General features: G+C 36.8%; 1 protein-coding gene across 1 annotated transcript; it reads left to right on the top strand.

The window, feature by feature from the left end:
• The first annotated feature begins 11 nt into the window (after positions 1 to 11).
• On the top strand, positions 12 to 17,384 carry LOC111044234 (4-hydroxybenzoate polyprenyltransferase, mitochondrial). The gene is made up of 6 exons (XM_039438724.1): positions 12 to 605; positions 1,446 to 1,612; positions 8,627 to 8,774; positions 11,154 to 11,347; positions 14,023 to 14,211; positions 15,542 to 17,384. The coding sequence occupies exons 1-6, from the start codon at positions 227 to 229 to the stop codon at positions 15,722 to 15,724; spliced, it is 1,260 nt and encodes a 419-aa protein (XP_039294658.1). The 5' UTR covers positions 12 to 226; the 3' UTR covers positions 15,725 to 17,384.
• The last annotated feature ends 473 nt before the right edge of the window (positions 17,385 to 17,857 follow it).

The raw sequence follows: 17,857 nt of genomic DNA, 5'->3' as shown, positions 1-17,857 counted from the left end.
TGCTTCAGATTTAAAACAGCTGATGATCGGTGGGCGTCATGGACGTTTTCAAGGAAAATATTATTTATAGGTTATAATTATTGTGTGATTTGTGATGTAATTGCAATGCTTATTCTGAGTTGAATATCAATTGTCAAATCTATCCAGTTTATTACGAATGTGCTTTAAAAAACCAAGTTTTTATTCAAACAATTATCTTTGAATAACCTAACCCTTCCTCTGAGTGATGAATGTGAGAAACTTTACCGGCAAATGTGTTCTAAGATACACAAACCATTTTCTCAATTTGGTGGATAGGACTTCAAACATTAACAGAATACTATGTTTACATGTATCAGATAGAAATAGTTCATTTAAAAGTAGTCGTAATGTAAGTTGTGCTAGTCATAAAGTGGGAAATCTACCAAAATGCTTGAATGCCATACCACCAGTGATACATTATCATAGTCTAGAAAATAGGAACAAACGTTTAGGCAAGAATTTAGTTGATAGTAGAATGTACCTTGTACATAAACGAAATGGACGTTTTGCTGCCTCTCTAATCAACAGTCTACCACCGAAATGTCATCCGTACGTGAAGCTTATGAGAGCTGACAGACCTATTGGTAAGACAATCGTTTCATTCATTTAAAATTACTTTTACTTTACTTATATGGTATTCTTAACTGTAGTGTTGAAACAAATATTTGAGGGATTACTTCTACATAAAATTAATTTAAATAACATTGTAATAGATGATTCTTTTAATCAAATAGGCACTCCCCATTCATCCAGAACATTCCAGACTTATAAATAGAAGAAAGCTCAAATACACTAGGCCAGCGATCAGGATGGCAGTGCAATTAAGAGACGAGAGGCTCTCTCTGACCAGAAGATGGAGAGAGGAAGTGCCCCCAGGAATGCCAAAGAGCTATTTCTCAAGCACTGGGCCTCCGGTTTCGAGCTTCCCCCGGCGCATCTGGGTGGCACTTGACAGAATTCGATCTAAACATGGGAGATGCATCATTTTTCAAATGGGGATTTGCAGACTCACCATTATGGCCCGGTTGCACAATAGCCGGTTAAATTTTAACCGTGATTAATTCTACGAGAACCAATCAGAGAAGCCGTCTTTTCAAAAACGCCTTCTTTCATTGGTTGTTGTGGAATTAATCACGGTTAAAATTTAACCAATTTTGTGAAACCGGGGGCCTATGTGACTGTGGGGCTATGGAGCAGACAGTGCACCACATCATATTTGAATGTGAGAGACGTGCCTATCTGGGTGGGGCTAACGACTAACTTACTGTAGCCAGTCCCCAGGCAATACACTACATTTCAACCCTTGACGTGCACTTATAACAATGTGAAATTTTCTTAATTTTGACAAAAATGCCATACACTAAATAAATAAATGATTCTTTTAAATCATTTAATAATAGAATTCATTTTTTATTATTCAACAGGATCGTGGCTTCTCTTCTGGCCATGCGGTTGGAGCATAGCAATGGCGGCCGATCCGGGATGTTGGCCCGATTTGAAAATGTTGACAATTTTCGGAGTGGGAGCTTTTGTCATGAGAGGAGCTGGATGTACCATTAATGACATGTGGGACAAAGACATTGATCAGAAGGTATGTACAAAAAACTGGTGTGGCGCACTCACACAACTTTCCTTGCCGTTATGAAAATTGATCACCTGACACTAGTGTTCACGCGCATCTCAAGTCTACTATTCAAAGATCTGAGCCAGCTGGTGACAGGACAATAACGCTGGAGACACATGAGGTCTGCTATCTCTTCATAGTGAATCATTTAATAGAATCAACAGTTGCCAACGGTTTGCAATTGAATAATCACATTTTCTCAAATTTCAAGCTTATTTTCAATTTCAGGTGAAAATGTTACTGTACATTAATTGTAGAGATTTTCATGCTCAATCTTTTCCACTTGATTTTTTTTTTTGTTTAAATTGTATCTGAAGCCTGATAATTTGGGAATCTAAAATCGAATTTTGCATACATGGGGCTGAGCTCCTGAAATTTTTACAGATATGGCACTTGTGGCAGTTGATAGAGCTTATCAGTGACAATTTTAGGTTTGAATTTGATCAAAATCGTTGGAGCCGTTTTCGAGAAAATCGCGAAAAACCCTGTTTTTGACAACATTTTCATCATTTTAGCCTCCATCTTGAATTGCATCTGATCGAAATTGTTCGTGTCGGATCCTTATATTGTAAGGACCTTAAGTTCCAAATTTCAAGTCATTCCGTTAATTGGGAGATGAGATATCGTGTACACAGACTTACATACACACATACAGACCAATGCCCAAAAACCACTTTTTTGGACTCAGGGGACCTTGAAACGTATAGAAATTTACAAATTGGGGCACCTTAATTTTTTCGGAAGCAATACTTTCCTTACCTATGGTAATTGGGCAAGGAAAGTAAAAATTGAGATCCACTTCAATTCAACTACTTTTCTGTAATAATGTTCAACTGTTATTGTGTTCATTTTGTATTCTTGAAAATTTATTATTAATAAATTGTATATTTGTTATTAATAGAATTTAAGACATTGATGTGTTCAATACCATTATAAGCTGTATCACTGAGGCTGGCAACTAATTGTAGAACATGCATGATGACACAATAATGTAAGACAACTGTATAGCATGCATGTTAAATACCCATGCATGATGACACAATAATGTAAGACAAACTGTATAGCATACATGTTAAATAGAACATGCATGATGACACAATAATGTAAGACAACTGTATAGCATTGCATTTTAAATACCCTTCTGTGATTCCAATTGAATCACAGTATCATAACTCTATTTAAGAATTATTGCTTTCCTTCTTTATAAAAATATATCACAATATTAAATAGCCTAAATCAATAGTAGATTGAAATCAATAAGTGTGCTTTATAAGATAGGTAGCCTACAATATCATAACGCATAATTTTCCTATATCTACGACACGTCTTGTAGTGTTCTCTTTCTGCTTAATTACTCAATTGGGAAATGGATAATTTCACTCTCAGTCTGACAAATAAAGGGAACACCAAGCTTATTTACCGTGACTTTTCCTATAGAAAATCGTTTGAGAATCTTTCTGGTGAGATTCAATGGCGTTGTTTATCAAAGTCGTGCAAAGCGTCTCTAAAAACTGACAAAGCAATATCTAAAATAATAGAAATAGATTCTGCTGCTTCACATAAACATAATCATCCCCCGCAATGTAATAATAAAACGGTTGAACATGTTGATTTATCAGTGATCATTGATGAGGATACTGATCGGGATCGCCCCCACCTAGTTTTAATTGACCCGTTGTTGGCTTCATCCGGAGCTGCCTTATCTTCTACACCGGTATATGATAATAAAGGTAAACCGTCTACTGGATTTGAGTACGAGCAACATTCACTTCACTCTCTCGATGGAAGTGTTTGCTATGAGGGAAACAATTCTGATAATGTTTGTGATAAATGTTCTGTTAATGTTGGGGAGTTGAAAGGGAAAATGCAGGCATTGTCTGAGGAAAATGCTCGTTTGTTAGTGCAGTGGCATGCTGCAATTGATCGGTCCATTGTTAATGATAGGATTATTATGGAGTTGAATGATAAGACAACTATTGATTTTGGGACTCAAACAGACGATAAAGAAGGAGGGGAGGACTCTGTTGCTGCTGTCTTGTCAAGCTGCAGAGCGATGAAGGCAGGTGCGGCGGGAAATATTATTAGTGATAATCTTGATAAGGAAAATGTATTTCTTAATAAGATCTCTGAACTAGCAAATGATTTGAAATTGAATGAAAAGCTATTGACAGATGTGGGAAAGAATGTTGGTTTGGCGAAATGGCTTTGAATAGTTTCCGCAGATCATGCTCCTTGATTAATGCTGCCTGCAGAGATGTCAGTTCGCTTAGTGGGTTTGGTTTAGATAGAAGACTGCATTTGTGGGCTGATAGTCATGGTAGGGGGTTGCGTGAGCGTGTGGGCTCCTTGCTGCCAAATGAGTTTTCTTGTGTTGCCCACATTCTTCCAGGGGCAAGGCTTGAAGCTTTGACTGACTGGATGCTCTCCCCAAGTGAGGTCAAAAACTGCCAACAAAAAGATTGGGTCGTCGTTTTGGGCGGTACTAATAGTATTAATAATAACTCTGATGAGATCTGCAAGTCAGCATTCATGCAGGGGTTAATTGAGGTGATTGAAGCATATATAGAGAGTAATATAATCATATCCACTATTCCCTACCGCTATGATTTACCTGGAAGCTCACATATTAATAAAACTATAGCTGCTATAAATACACTCATAAGACGTTTAACTGATGTGTATCCGGTTCATGTACTAGAATTGTGGACTTTAGAGAGGCGGTTCCATACAAGCCACGGACTTCATCTGAATGGAATGGGTAAATTACTTACTGCTAATAAAATAAATGATATTATAAGGGGTGTTGACAGCAGATGTATCGGCCACCCCTCGTCAAGAGTGTCCTCATTTTCTTCCAAGGCAATGCAGTCAAGTGTTTCAGTCTCTCCTGGTTTGAATGATGATGGTTTGGCAGTTGGCAGTTCCTTGTGCCCTGGTGTGGAGGATCATCTCAATGTATTTGGAGATCAGCATTCTCTGTCTGATGTGAGTCAGCCTTTTCTAGGTTTCGATCTGGTGAATCATGTAAGTGTGGACACTCTGCTTGAGGATGGAAGGGATTGTCTCAATGTTTCTGGAGGTCAGCAATCATTGTCTGACTCGAGTCAGCCTTTTTTAGGATTCGACCTGGCGCCCCTAAGAGTGATCTAAGTTTTGATATGCATGTAAATGAGTCAAGCCCTAATTATTTAGAGTCTTCTAGAAATAATAATAAAAATTCCGATTGAATTTATGCTCCATAAATGTGCAGTGTTTAAGAAACAATTGAATGAACTTGAAATCTTATGTAAATCACAGAATGTTGACATATTGTGTATCATAGAGCATTGGCTGGTTGAACAAGAGTTACCATTCTACCAAAATATTGATAGGCTGGCACTTACTGGCAGTTTCTGTAGACAGTCACCTTGGGGCGGTGTAGCTGTATATTTTAACAATAGGAATAATTTTACTATTAAACCACTTGACTTGTCAACGTACTGTGTTGAAGTTTCGGCGGAATTTGCAGGTTTTTATATTGTTGAGCTATCACTCATAGTGATATCGATGTATAGGTCTCCTAGGGGGATGCAAACCTGTTTTTTGATAAGTTGGAGCTTTGTATTTCTTATGCACTGTCTGTGGGTCATTATGTGTTGATTGGAACTGACCATAATTTCAATGCAATTTATTCACCAAGGGATGTCAGGGTGTTTCTGAATGTTTTGCAGGGGTTTGGGCTGACAAGTTTAATAAGTGAGGCAACAAGAGGATGCTCAGCTCTTGACTCAGTTGTAACAAACTTAGATCCGGATTGTTTCACTGTGAATGTTAGCAAGGATCAAATATCAGACCACAACATATCCTTCTGAGAGCTCGGTTGGCTTGCTATAGACGGGGTAAAACACTCAAAACTATCCAGTATCGATCATTTAATGAGAATTGTCTTCAGATTTTTTGTGCTTCACTACAGGATCGAATTGAGCCCTGGTTTAATATGATTTCAACGTTGTCAGCAAGGGAGGGGTTTACGTTTTTCTTTTGTAGTTTTAAGGAACTTTTTGATTCTTTGTTTCCTGTGAAGACTAAAAGGGTTTTCTCATCATCGGGGAGGGATGCTGGTCGACTGGGGGGTGGTCCAACCCGTCCAAGTTGCGATTGGTTCACTCCAGAACTTGAAGAACTGAGAGAGCTTATTCTGTTGGTAAGTGACATGTGTAAAACAAACCCTAATCTGAACATTGTATTGAAGAATCTTAGACATGGGTATCGCAATAAAATTAGGGAAACAAAATTGGAAGCAAACGCAAAACTCATTATGGAGTCTAGTAATAAATAAAAGCTGCCTGGACCCTTATAAACAAAATAAGACCATCATCAAAAGAGACCAACAACTCATTTGCCACAGCAGATGACTTCAACAATTATTTTCTTGAGTCAGTTGAGAAGATTGTGAATGATATACCAAATGACGGTGAACCTATTCAGTTTACTCACATGCCTGCCATAGTTTCTGAATTCACCTGGAGTCCTGTATGTGCTCAAGATGTAATTGAAGCGGTTTTAGGTTTCAGAAGTTCCAATTGTAAGGATATTTATGGCATGACCCCAAATTTGCTCAAGCAGATGATAGTTATTATTGCACCCATATTAGCATTGTGTATAAACAACTGTTTAGCTAGCGGTACTTTCCCTGAACAACTCAAAATCTCAAGAACAGTTCCAGTCTACAAGAAGGGTCCATATTGTGACACCTCAAGTTTTAGACCAATTTCTATAATTCCTGTTTTTGCTAAGATATTTGAGGCAATCATATTTGCACAACTGTATAAATACCTTGAGGAGCATGACCTCCTGGCTCCTTCTCAGTTTGGTTTCAGGAAGGGAAAATCTACTGTCATGGCTGTGGAATCACTGTTAGAATCGATTATCAATTCTTTTGAGGAGCGGAAATCAACTTTTTCAATGCTATGTGATCTCTCACGAGCATTTGACTGTATCCTCATACAGTTCTTTTAAAGAATTGGAGCATTATGGCTTACAGGAATGCGCAATTCGGGTGTTTGAGTCTTACCTTTCTGAGAGAAAACAGATTGTACATTGGAATGATCAGCGCTCAATTCCTCTTCTGGTAAAACGGGGTGTGCCACAGGGCTCATTGTTAGGCCCATTACTCTTTCTTGTAGCAATAAATGATTTGCACTACTATCTAGCGGGAAATGTGCTGTTCTATGCGGATGACACTTCCTTGTTCTCTGCAAATAAGAGTGTCACCCAAGCTAAAGCAGATGTGATGGAGCTGTATGATAAAGCTCGTGATTGGTTCTCACAAAACAGATTGTCTCTGAATGAGGCAAAAACCCAAAGTATATTGTTCTCTCTATCTGATGTCAGTGAGTATTTGCAGCCGGTCCGACTATTGGGGTTCACTCTTGATGCCAAGTTACTCTGGGAACCTCATATAGACATGGTGTGCTCCAGTCTCAGCAGCATTGTCTATCTACTGAGAAGGCTGATGTCTGAACTGCCAATTTCGGTGGTCAGACAGGCCTATTTTGCTTTTTTTCATTCGAGGATGAGTTACGGTTTGAAATTGTGGGGTCATGCATCTAGCACTTCTAAAGTTCTGTTAATTCAGAAGAGAGCGGTCCGGGTGATTTCTGGGGCGGGCTATCTAGATCACTGTAAGCCCCTTCTATCTAAGAATGGCATTCTATCCGTCATTAATGAGTTCATCTATCAATGTTTGAAGGATATACATCAGATGCAGGATAGGCTACCAAAGAGCAATGACATTCACAGTCACTTCACAAGAAACCGTGAGAGTATATATATACCAAGATGCAGACTTGAAAAGTCCAAGTCGAGCTACCCTGTGATAGGCTACAAATTCCATAACTTGCTACCAACTCAAGTTAGATCCTTGCCGAATAAACGTTTTCTCCAAGTACTTAGATCCTGGTTGATTGCGAATCAATTTTACTCAGTAGAGGAATTCATTACTGCTGATCACAACACCCTAGTCAATTTAATATAATGCTTTTTTTTGTCTATTGATACCCAAGTACAGGAGAAATTATCTGATCTAATTGTAAATTTGCTTTTACTGATCGGTTTTATTTTATTTATTATTGTCTATTGTATGTATTGTATCTGTGCAATTTATTGTATGTTTCTCTAATGTGAATTGTGACTTGGCTATATGTAACTTATATGTTCAACTGGCCCAATAAAAACTTGAAACTTGAAACTTGATGTTCAAGCGTTAGTAGCCAGTCTAAGGCTCAACTCACGCCTACGCGACTCAGGTCGAGGAGAGACTCGTCTCTAGTCGAGAGCATGTGTTTTCAAATGGTGACAGTCGCGGAGACTAGAGTCGACTGGTCTGAGTGTCACCATTTGGAAACACATGCTCTCGACTAGAGTCGAGTCTCTTCTCGACCTCAGACCAGTCGATTCTAGTCTCCGCGACTGTCACCATTTGAAAACACATGCTCTCGACTAGAGTCGAGTCTCTTCTCGACCTCAGACCAGTCGATTCTGGTCTCCGCGACTGTCACAATTTGAAAACACATGCTCTCGACTAGAGTCGAGTCTCTTCTCGACCTAAGTTGCTTAAGTGTGAGTTGAGCCTTAAGGTGCGTACAGACTTTCGCTCTGCTCCGCAACCGAACGTCACTCGAGCAGAGCGATTGATGATCGACCGGGGAGCAAGAGTGGAACGCGAGAAGAGCTAACAACATCTCCCATAACGTTCATGATCGGTGCGACTGCAGATCGGGGGCGGAGCGGTTGCAGAGCGATGGCGGAACGAGGGCGGAGCTTGCGCGGACCGGGTTCGAAGCGCGTATATCTGTACGCAGCTTTAGACAACAACAATGTAATATTCTGTTAATTACGAAAAATACCACTACATCTCTTTTTCTCATCCAATCAAATTATTGAACATTTATTCATTTGATTTTTCCCTTTAATCTATTAATTTATTTTTGATCAATACAGGTGGAAAGAACCAAATCGAGACCATTGGCTAGTGGACAGTTGACACAATGGGACGCCCTAGTATTTCTTGCCGGTCAGTTGAGTGTGGGGCTGACCATTCTCCTTCAACTCAACTGGTATAGCGTGTTTCTCGGTGCTAGTTCCCTAGGTAAGTACCTTTAGAGTAAGGACCGGTTGCAAAAAAACCGGTTAAATTTTAATCGTGGTCAATTTTACGAAAACCAATGAGAGAAGGTTTTTCTGGAAAGACGGCTTCTCTGATTGTTTCTCGTGGAATTAATCACGATTAAGACTTAACCGGCTTTTGTGCAACCGGAACTGCCAGCCAATTTTCAAACGTCTGAAAAAACTGACAGTGTACAGTCAGTACATGTATAGCTCCCTACGGCTCCTAAGGAGTGAGGTTCATGCCTACCAGGAGAGGGGCCTGCTGCACCAACACAATACCAGGAAACGGGGCAACATTGACCAGCCCTACTCTATCGAAAACACATGAATGCTACCCCTTACGGACGCTAAAAGCTTTTAACAGACTGCCGATTTGTGTTCGTGAGCTGGATGGAGTATGGGAAGTTTTGTAGGCTGGTACGTGAGAAACTCGTCAACTACCCTCTATACTCACTGTCAGATGGGCACGTTAAACGTCGGTCGGTCCCGGCTGAAGTATGACAGTCGTAAGACCCATTGACGGCTCAAATTATATATTCAGGCGGTGGGACCTTCCCGCAAGGGACTCCCCACCAACAAAAGCCATACGAATTCACTTTTTTATACTCACTAAGAGATGATGAGACCAGTGGACTTGTGGACCAGCTTGAGATTGTTTCATGATTTAGTATTGCAGTCCATCTATAGAGCCACATGAAACGACCTATCGCAGCCATCTCTAGTTATTTGTGTATTAATTGTTTTATATTTTGACGAAGCCTGACCGGTCATGTACTAAATATACTGAATTACTGAAAGTTAACGAAAAAATAGATAATGTGGCATTGGCAATATTCTTATGTAGCAGTTCAAAAATATTCCCGTTTATTTCCATATCCTCTATTTGTTCAACAGCCGTTGGACTCTCCATGTCTTTCTGTCATCCGCCATCCTTTTAAGATCTATTTTCGTATTAATTTCGGGCTAAGGAAACCTAGTGTTACCATCTACCAGATTTGCTGTTTCTACCTGGAACCACCTCATCCAAGCCTCTCCTATTGCTTACACTGTAGTCGATTTAAAACTACTTCCGACTTAGAGGGATATGCGGAGCAGAAACAAGTAGAGATACTTTTTGTGTAGTTGAGAAGTTGATATTGTGGTAATTATTCATATTGGATGAAAAAGACTAAGAAATTGTCAAAAAACCACAGATTTATTGATACTTAGAAAGACCGGTTTCGGTTATTACACCATTGTCAATCTCTGAGTTTATCAGTTGACAATGGTGTAATAACCGAAACCGGTCTTTCTAATTATCAATAAATCAGTGGTTTTTTGACAATTTCTTGGTCTTTTTCATTCAATATGAATAATTACCGCAATATCAAACTTCTCAACTACACAAAAAGTATCTCTACTTGTTTCTGCTCCATATCAATAAATCTGTGGTTTTTTGACAATTTCTTAGTCTTTTTCATTCAAATAGAAATACCGCGGCGACGATGTTGCCGTGCTAAAGCGGACAGTGTCCTGTAGTCTTTAGTGACTGTTGATTAACTCATGATACGCATACTAATTCTTTAGTCTTTAGAGAGTGTTGAACAGCTCATGATACGCTTTATTTTTTATTTTTTTATTTATTTCATTTATTGTATAAAATACTATAATCATAATACAATTATGACATTGGAGGAAAAACTAGGCTGAGCCTGTACTATTTCTCTCCAAAAATTTTGATAAAATGATGATGTTGTCCAAAAGATAAGGTTATAAATAATATGTAATCACACACTGCTTCGTTACTTGATTTTCGGTCCAGGAATGATGATTTAAAATTTTGAATCTTGAAGGTTGATTTTATACTCTAAATGAATCATAGAATGTATCACAATAAATTAAAAACTTTAGAAAATATTGCACTTATTTAAACAGTTTTAATACAAAATCAAAAACCTACTCACTATTTGTTATTGCTTACCTAGTTTACTCTCTAAAAGCATCGACTGAATCTGATCGACAACTTGGTAACTGCGCTTCTTTCTATAACTCTATTCATCTCTGTAATTGGCTGATCCCCCTCCATTTCTCTGCTCCGCATATCCCTCCAAGTTGGAGGTTGTTGTAGAAGAAATGGGCTCTTTTCTATTTAAGGCTACTTGTAATATGAATAGAAATACAAATCTCAGTACCCTTTAGTGATAACATTTTTCAAAATAAAGGTTTTAGTGATAAGATTTATAGATTAAAGAGTGATAAGATAATAAGATTTTAGTGATAAAATAATTGATAAAATAATTTAAAAAAGGGTACTGAGATTTGTATTTCTATTTATAAGAAATTGGCTATATTTACATTTTCTATTGTGTGTGTTGCACAGGTTTGGTTATAGTCTACCCGCTGATGAAGCGTGTGACCTACTGGCCGCAACTAATCCTTGGAATGACCTTCAACTGGGGGGCGCTGCTGGGGTGGGCCGCGGTGCGGGGAGAGTGTGACTGGTCCATCTGTTTGCCCCTCTACTGCGCAGGCGTATGTTGGACCATTGTCTACGACACCATTTATGCGCATCAGGTATGTAAATCAGTCAATAAATAATCTTAAATGCGCACCAGATTTGTGAATTAGTCGATAAATAAACTAAAATGCGCACCAGGTTTGTGAATTAGTCGATAAATTATCTAAAATGCTCACCAGTTTTGTGATTTAGTCGATAAATAAACTAAAATGCGCACCAGGTTTGTGAATTAGTCGATAAATAAACTAAAATGCGCACCAGGTTTGTAAATTAGTCGATAAATGAAGAATGCCATTAGGGCCAAGCCTCACGAGGCGTGTTTCCAGACGAGTCGGCAGGGCTGGAAGCTCTCCGATCAGCTGATTTCCGAACGCCAACCCAATCAGCCAATCGGAGAGCTTTCTGCCCTGCCGACTCGTCTGGAAACACGCCTCGTGTGGCTTGGCACTTGAGTATGGAGTGTTCATACATTGGAAGACTACATACGTGTGAACCGTCCTAAAAGAACTAATGATATTATTTTTCTACTTAGTATAATTCAATGATTTTATTTAAGCCGAAGTACATCAGTACATAAGCCAGGTCACATACAACATTCATTATAAATAAATACAATATAAATAAATACATATACAATGTCAGCTTTTCAAAAGTCCAGTGTCCAATTGTCTTTTTGTGATGACTATTTTCACTATGTCCAACGTATATTAATCATATAATGCCTCTTGGGTAGCAAGGCTCAAGGTAAATCACAATAATTTATTTTAAATTGACCAATCTACCTGTATTACTCGTTTCAGCATTTTAATGATTCAGAATATAGTAAATTACCGTTACTCTGTTGCATATCCATACTTTTCACTATTAAAATTAAACTTGAATTTTAAAAACACTCATGGAGTGAAAATGCACTTACATTGGTAGTGACGATCGGTTCGACCTGTTATCCGTCATCATCAGACTGTAGGAGCTTACTCTAATTTTAGAGTAAGTTCCTACAGTCTTCCTACCGAATTACCGTTAATAATTCCATCGTTTAGTTGTTGTGAAATTTGATAACATAATGAACAGTTGAAGCTCAATGTGAATTGATAGTTTGCCAACTAAATAATATAAATTTACGTGCTGTTTAAAAAGACCAAGGAAAGCATAATCAGGAGAATTTAACCAAAATTCAACTGTCATCAACGGAAACAATGCAACGGGAACCAATGAAAGAAAAAGACCAAGGAAAGCATAATCAGGAGAATTTAACCAAAATTCAACTGTCATCAACGGAAACACTGCAAAGGGAATCAATGAAAGAATGTCCGTGAAAATATTAATATTTTCTGATTCAATTCGACACATTATCTTTTCTTTACTGTATATTACAGTATTCTTTAAAATGAATAATAAATGAATTAAGGGCTACTTTCTTGTATTTATAAAGTAGAATTATAGTGCCCTTTAAAATCAATAAAATATTAAAAAATACAATTTGTATTCTTGTTTTTTTATATTTTATTGATTTTAAAGGGTAAAATCATAAATTTTAATATCCTTAAAATTATGAAATTATAGTACCCTTTAAAATCAATAAAATATTAAAAAATACAATTTGTATTCTTGTTTTTTTTTGGAAGGTCTTTTAATATTTTATTGATTTTAAAGGGTACTATAATTCTATTTTATAAATTACAGTATTCCTTTAAAAGATTTATCATTTACTCGTTCATTAGCATTAAAAAATATAAAACTTAATAAAACTAGTAGTTTGTCGACACCAATTCACCTATCTTTGCAATATATTTTCAAACAAAATTCCGATAAAACTAATTAATTCAAAATTACTAAAGCACTTATCAAGGAAATAAATGTATGGGTTGAGCAGAATATATATTTTACAATGCCTAAATGTTAATAAATCTATTCATGATTCTTTTGAGTTTTAAATGTCTTTCTATATTTTGTATTATTTATGAAAATTGATTAAGCACTGGGATGTGCTCACAACTGAAAATTTCATTTTTTATTGTATTCTTCTTCATTAGTTTGCATTTAGAAGATTTAATGTAGGCTGTATGACTTGTTTTTGGTTATCACCTGTATAATTGGTTTTAACACGAAATTATTCAATTCTTATCATTGTATTATTTATAAGAAGCATTACTATAATATTTATTATATAGGTATATATTTTTTTCCATTTTCAGTATTGCTATAGGCTACTTCGTACTGTTTGCTTTATGAACTCACAGCTAGCGCACAAGTTTAACTTTGCTGGCTGTGCCAAGTCATTTAGATCTATTATAATTTACATTTTTATTATGCATTTTGTATGTATCATTCATGTTTTGTAACTATGTAATTTTGGCGAAATAAACATTCTTATTCTTATTTATTCACAATGGAGACAACGGGGTTTCCCTATTATGTCTCGAAATTATAGTCAAATAAAATACCTAATGTTAATCAAGCGATTTTCATCAGTAGAATACATCCAAGGCCCGTATAATAGAAGTTTAGACCAGGTTCTATTAAGCTAAAACCAGAGTTAAATCAAGCTATGGTAGCATTTATTATAACGTGTTTCAATTGAGTTGGCTGATGGTTAAAACTGGATTTATAGTTAAACATATATCTTTAAACTCTCTAGAGAGTGATATATGATGTTTTACATTTTTTATCGGCAATGTATATAAATTAAACTGCTATTGATCTAAAACCAATCCCACGTTTTTCTGTACAGGACAAAGTAGACGACCTGCTATTAGGCATCAAATCGACGGCACTGAAATTCCAGAACAAAACGAAGCTGTACCTGTCAATGTTTGGTTCAGGCATGATCGGTGGACTTATCACGTGTGGCCTCACTGTGGGGCAGACGTGGCCTTACTACGGCGCAGTTGGACTTGTCTCGGCACATATTATCAATCAGGTGCGTGTAAACTATAGCATAGAAAGATATATCCCATGGTTTGTAGACGTCATTCAAAGTTTGGAACTTTTGCATCAAATTTTGGTGTTGTGTATCAAGCTGAGATGATACTGTATCATATTGTATTGATGCTGTATCATGTGTGGTGATACTGCATTATTTATGGTGATACCATAGAGGAAAGATAGCATAAGAAGATATCCCATGGTTTGTAGAATTCATTCAAAGTTTGGAACTTTGTATCAAATTTTGGTGTTGTGTATCAAGTGGAGATGATACTGTATCATATTGTGATGATATCGTATCATGTGTAGTGATACTGTATCATTTTTTTGTGATACTGTATCATTTTTGGTGATACCATAGGGAAAAGATAGCATAAGAAGATATGCCATGGTATAGGGCGTTTATGTTCCAAATTTCACTGTTAACTCAAGTTTGTAGACCTAGTAGTTGTTTTTGTGAAGCCATGTGATGCTGGTAGTCTCTCATACTATGCCGTTCTTAGGCTCAACTCTAGTCGAGAGCATGTGTTTTCAATTGGTGACGTCGCGAAGACTACAATCATAGAGAAACAATAGCATAAGTAGATATCCCATGGTATAGGGCGTTTATATCGCAACTTTTACTGTTATATCAAGCTGATAGTCCACGTAGTTCTTTCCTGTGAAGCTTTATGACGCTGGTAGTCTCTCATATTGTGCTGTTCATGCACTCTTATCCAGTCAAAACAGTAAAAATCTACAATAATCGGCAGTAATCGGCTTGAGATAACAGTAAAAGTTGCGACATAAACGCCCTATACCATGGGATATCTACTTACGCTAATGTTTCTCTATGCTACAATCGACTGGTCTAAGTGTCACCATTTGGAAACACATGCTCTCGACTAGAGTCGAGTCTCTTCTCGGCCTGAGTCGCGTAGTGTAAGTTGAGTCTTACACTCTCATCCGGCCAAAACAGTAATAATAGACAGTTGTCGACAGTAATCGGCTTGAAATTTGGAACATAAATGACCTATACCATGGGATATCGTATTATGCTAAATTTTCTCTATGGTGTAACCTAGCGTATACTAGGATATTCAAAAAATTACTTTGATCTCATCAATTAGATTTATTCCATCATTACAATGTTGCGGAGCTAGAGAAGATAGCGCTATCTGCATTGTCGAATGATAGACAAGGATAGCAACACTAATGTCAATCAAATACTGTGATTATAACGTGGACCTCACTAAAGTGTATCAAACCTGTTGTACCTTTGATTGAACGTTTCATTTTTCATCTTGGTATACCACTTTTAATAACAGCTTTTTCAATTTTTCCAGTTGTATTCTTTGGATATCGACAACCCTACAGATTGTGCGGATAAATTCATTTCCAACCATAACGTGGGACTTCTGCTATTTGCTGGTATAGTTCTGGGAAATTTATACAAAGAAAAGAAACAGAAACAAAATCTACTAGTAGAAGCCGATCAAATACAGTCTTCAAAAGTTTTACTAACGTAGAACACTGTTTAGTTATTAATTTATTTGTGGTTGATAACGAATTCCATCGTATACTGGTCAAAATATGAAATTTTGGATTCTATTGAGTCTATCTGTATCTGTAAACTATCTTCAACTTGAACTTCTGAAACTTTTGGGATTAGATATTTATTTATTTAGCGTATGGAAGATACAAAAAACATAATATAAGAGCTCATAAGTCTCAAATGCTTTCATATTCACTGTATATTTCCAATTTCTTTGAGATGTGTTTTTTTTTTTTTTGGTTAGGAGAACATAAGTTTGTTTAAAGGGATTAGATAAAAACAGTGTCATAGAGTGTTTTGTAGTGAAAAAGACATTAGAATTCTATCAATAGTATTTATTTTAATACAATACTTGCTATTCTGAGATTAGTGTAGAACGTGGCAATTGTAATACATTTAAGGGCCCCATACACCAGGGATCTTGGATTGGCGAATTTGGTTCTTGCGAACCAAGTTCCCCAGTGTATGTGGAAAATTGGCGAACCGCGAATCAAATTCGTGACGAATTTGGTCTTCAATCTGGATTAAAAACTTGGTTCGGTTCGTCCGCCAGGGCGATAAATTCTAACTATATTCAATATATTTTCTTCCCACACCAGCTTACTTTGAAATACTCATCTCTTGACCCCGAAAGACACTGAAGTAACGGACGGTTGTTCGCTCTCCCCACTACAGTGTGTGGACAAATCCTACACGAACTTGGTTCCCCGAACCAAGTTCGCTGATCCAAATTCCCTAGTGTAAGGGGCCCTTTACTTTGAATTCGTTTTTTTGTTCTAGCATAGAGAAAAGATAGCACAAGAATTCTATCTTTTCTCTTAGTTCCACACATTTGTGTTACCATAGGTTCAGGTTTATTAAACCTATTAGGTTAACCGTAGTTTAACTTATATTAAACTTAGTTTTACCGTACTTCTTGAACAAGTGCAAAGTAGTAGGTGCTGATTTATTTGTAGTTATTGAAATGATTAGAAGCTCTACTCAGTAATAACTGAGTGATATCATAGAGAAAAGATATCATAAGAAGATATCCAATGGTGTAGGGCGTTTATGTTCTAAATTCCACTGTTAACTCATGCCGAAAGTCCTAGTAGTTGTTTTTGTGAATCTATGTGACGCTGGTAGTCTCTCATACTGTGCCGTTCTTACACTCTCACCCCAACAAAACAGTAATAATAGACAGTAGTCGACAGTAATCGGCTTGAGATAACAAAAATTGGGAACATAAACGACCTATACCATGGGATATCTTCTTGTTCTATATTTTCTCCACGGTGAAATGCAGTGCTATTAGCAAGATCTTCAGCCAAATGTAAAATATACACATTTTTAATGGATAAATAGTTGGTTATGATAAGAGTTTCTGTCATTTTGTTCACAATACTCTTCTTCATCGTAATAGTCATGTACATTGTAATATTTATTCGTTTTTCAAACCTCCTTGATCCTTATGGATCACCCGTTATAATAATATTATACTGTATTATTAATGAATTTAATTAATTAATAAATATTGCAAAGTTTACCAAAGTTATGTGCCTCTTACTATTATTTTAAATAATAATTATTGATTTTGTAGTTGTTAGTTGAGTTTTTGAAATTGGTGTTTTGAAATAAATGAAGTTTGTTGAAGATCTCTGTTCTTTTTTCATCTGCTATTCATAAAGCCTTATCCCAAAATGTTATCGTCCTTCTCCTGCTTGTAGCACTTTGATTTATTAAATTTAATCTCTATTAATTGAGGTCATCTAACGGAAGAAAAGCGAGGAGAACCAATATTACGACAGTGTGATGACGTCAATTTACAGCGGTTGAATTAAATGAATATTTAGTGTCCTTCTCCTGCTAGTTGCGCTTTGATTTATTAAATTTATCCTCTATTAATTGACGTCATCTAACGGAAGAAAAGCGAGGAGAACCAATATTCACGACAGTGCAATGACGTCAATTTACAGCGGTTGAATTAAATGAATATATAGTGTCCTTCTCCGGCTGGTTGCACTTTAATTTATTAAATTTATACTCTATTAATTGACGTCATCTAACGGAAGAAAAGCGAGGAGAACCAATATTCACGACATTGCGATGACGTCAATTTACAGCGGTT

The sequence above is a fragment of the Nilaparvata lugens genome, chromosome 12 (genome assembly GCF_014356525.2).
Source record: "Nilaparvata lugens isolate BPH chromosome 12, ASM1435652v1, whole genome shotgun sequence".
Taxonomy (NCBI): Eukaryota; Metazoa; Arthropoda; class Insecta; order Hemiptera; family Delphacidae; genus Nilaparvata; species Nilaparvata lugens.
This window is presented reverse-complemented; position numbering and strand designations above follow the sequence as displayed.

What these genes read in the sequence shown, in the direction of transcription:
- LOC111044234 (XM_039438724.1), top strand. Translation starts at nt 227, where the DNA reads ATGAATGTGAGAAACTTTACCGGCAAATGTGTTCTAAGATACACAAAC. An exon ending in ACAAAGACATTGATCAGAAG is followed by an intron (nt 1,613 to 8,626) that starts GTATGTACAAAA and finishes TGATCAATACAG; the next exon opens with GTGGAAAGAACCAAATCGAG. An exon ending in CGGCACATATTATCAATCAG is followed by an intron (nt 14,212 to 15,541) that starts GTGCGTGTAAAC and finishes CAATTTTTCCAG; the next exon opens with TTGTATTCTTTGGATATCGA.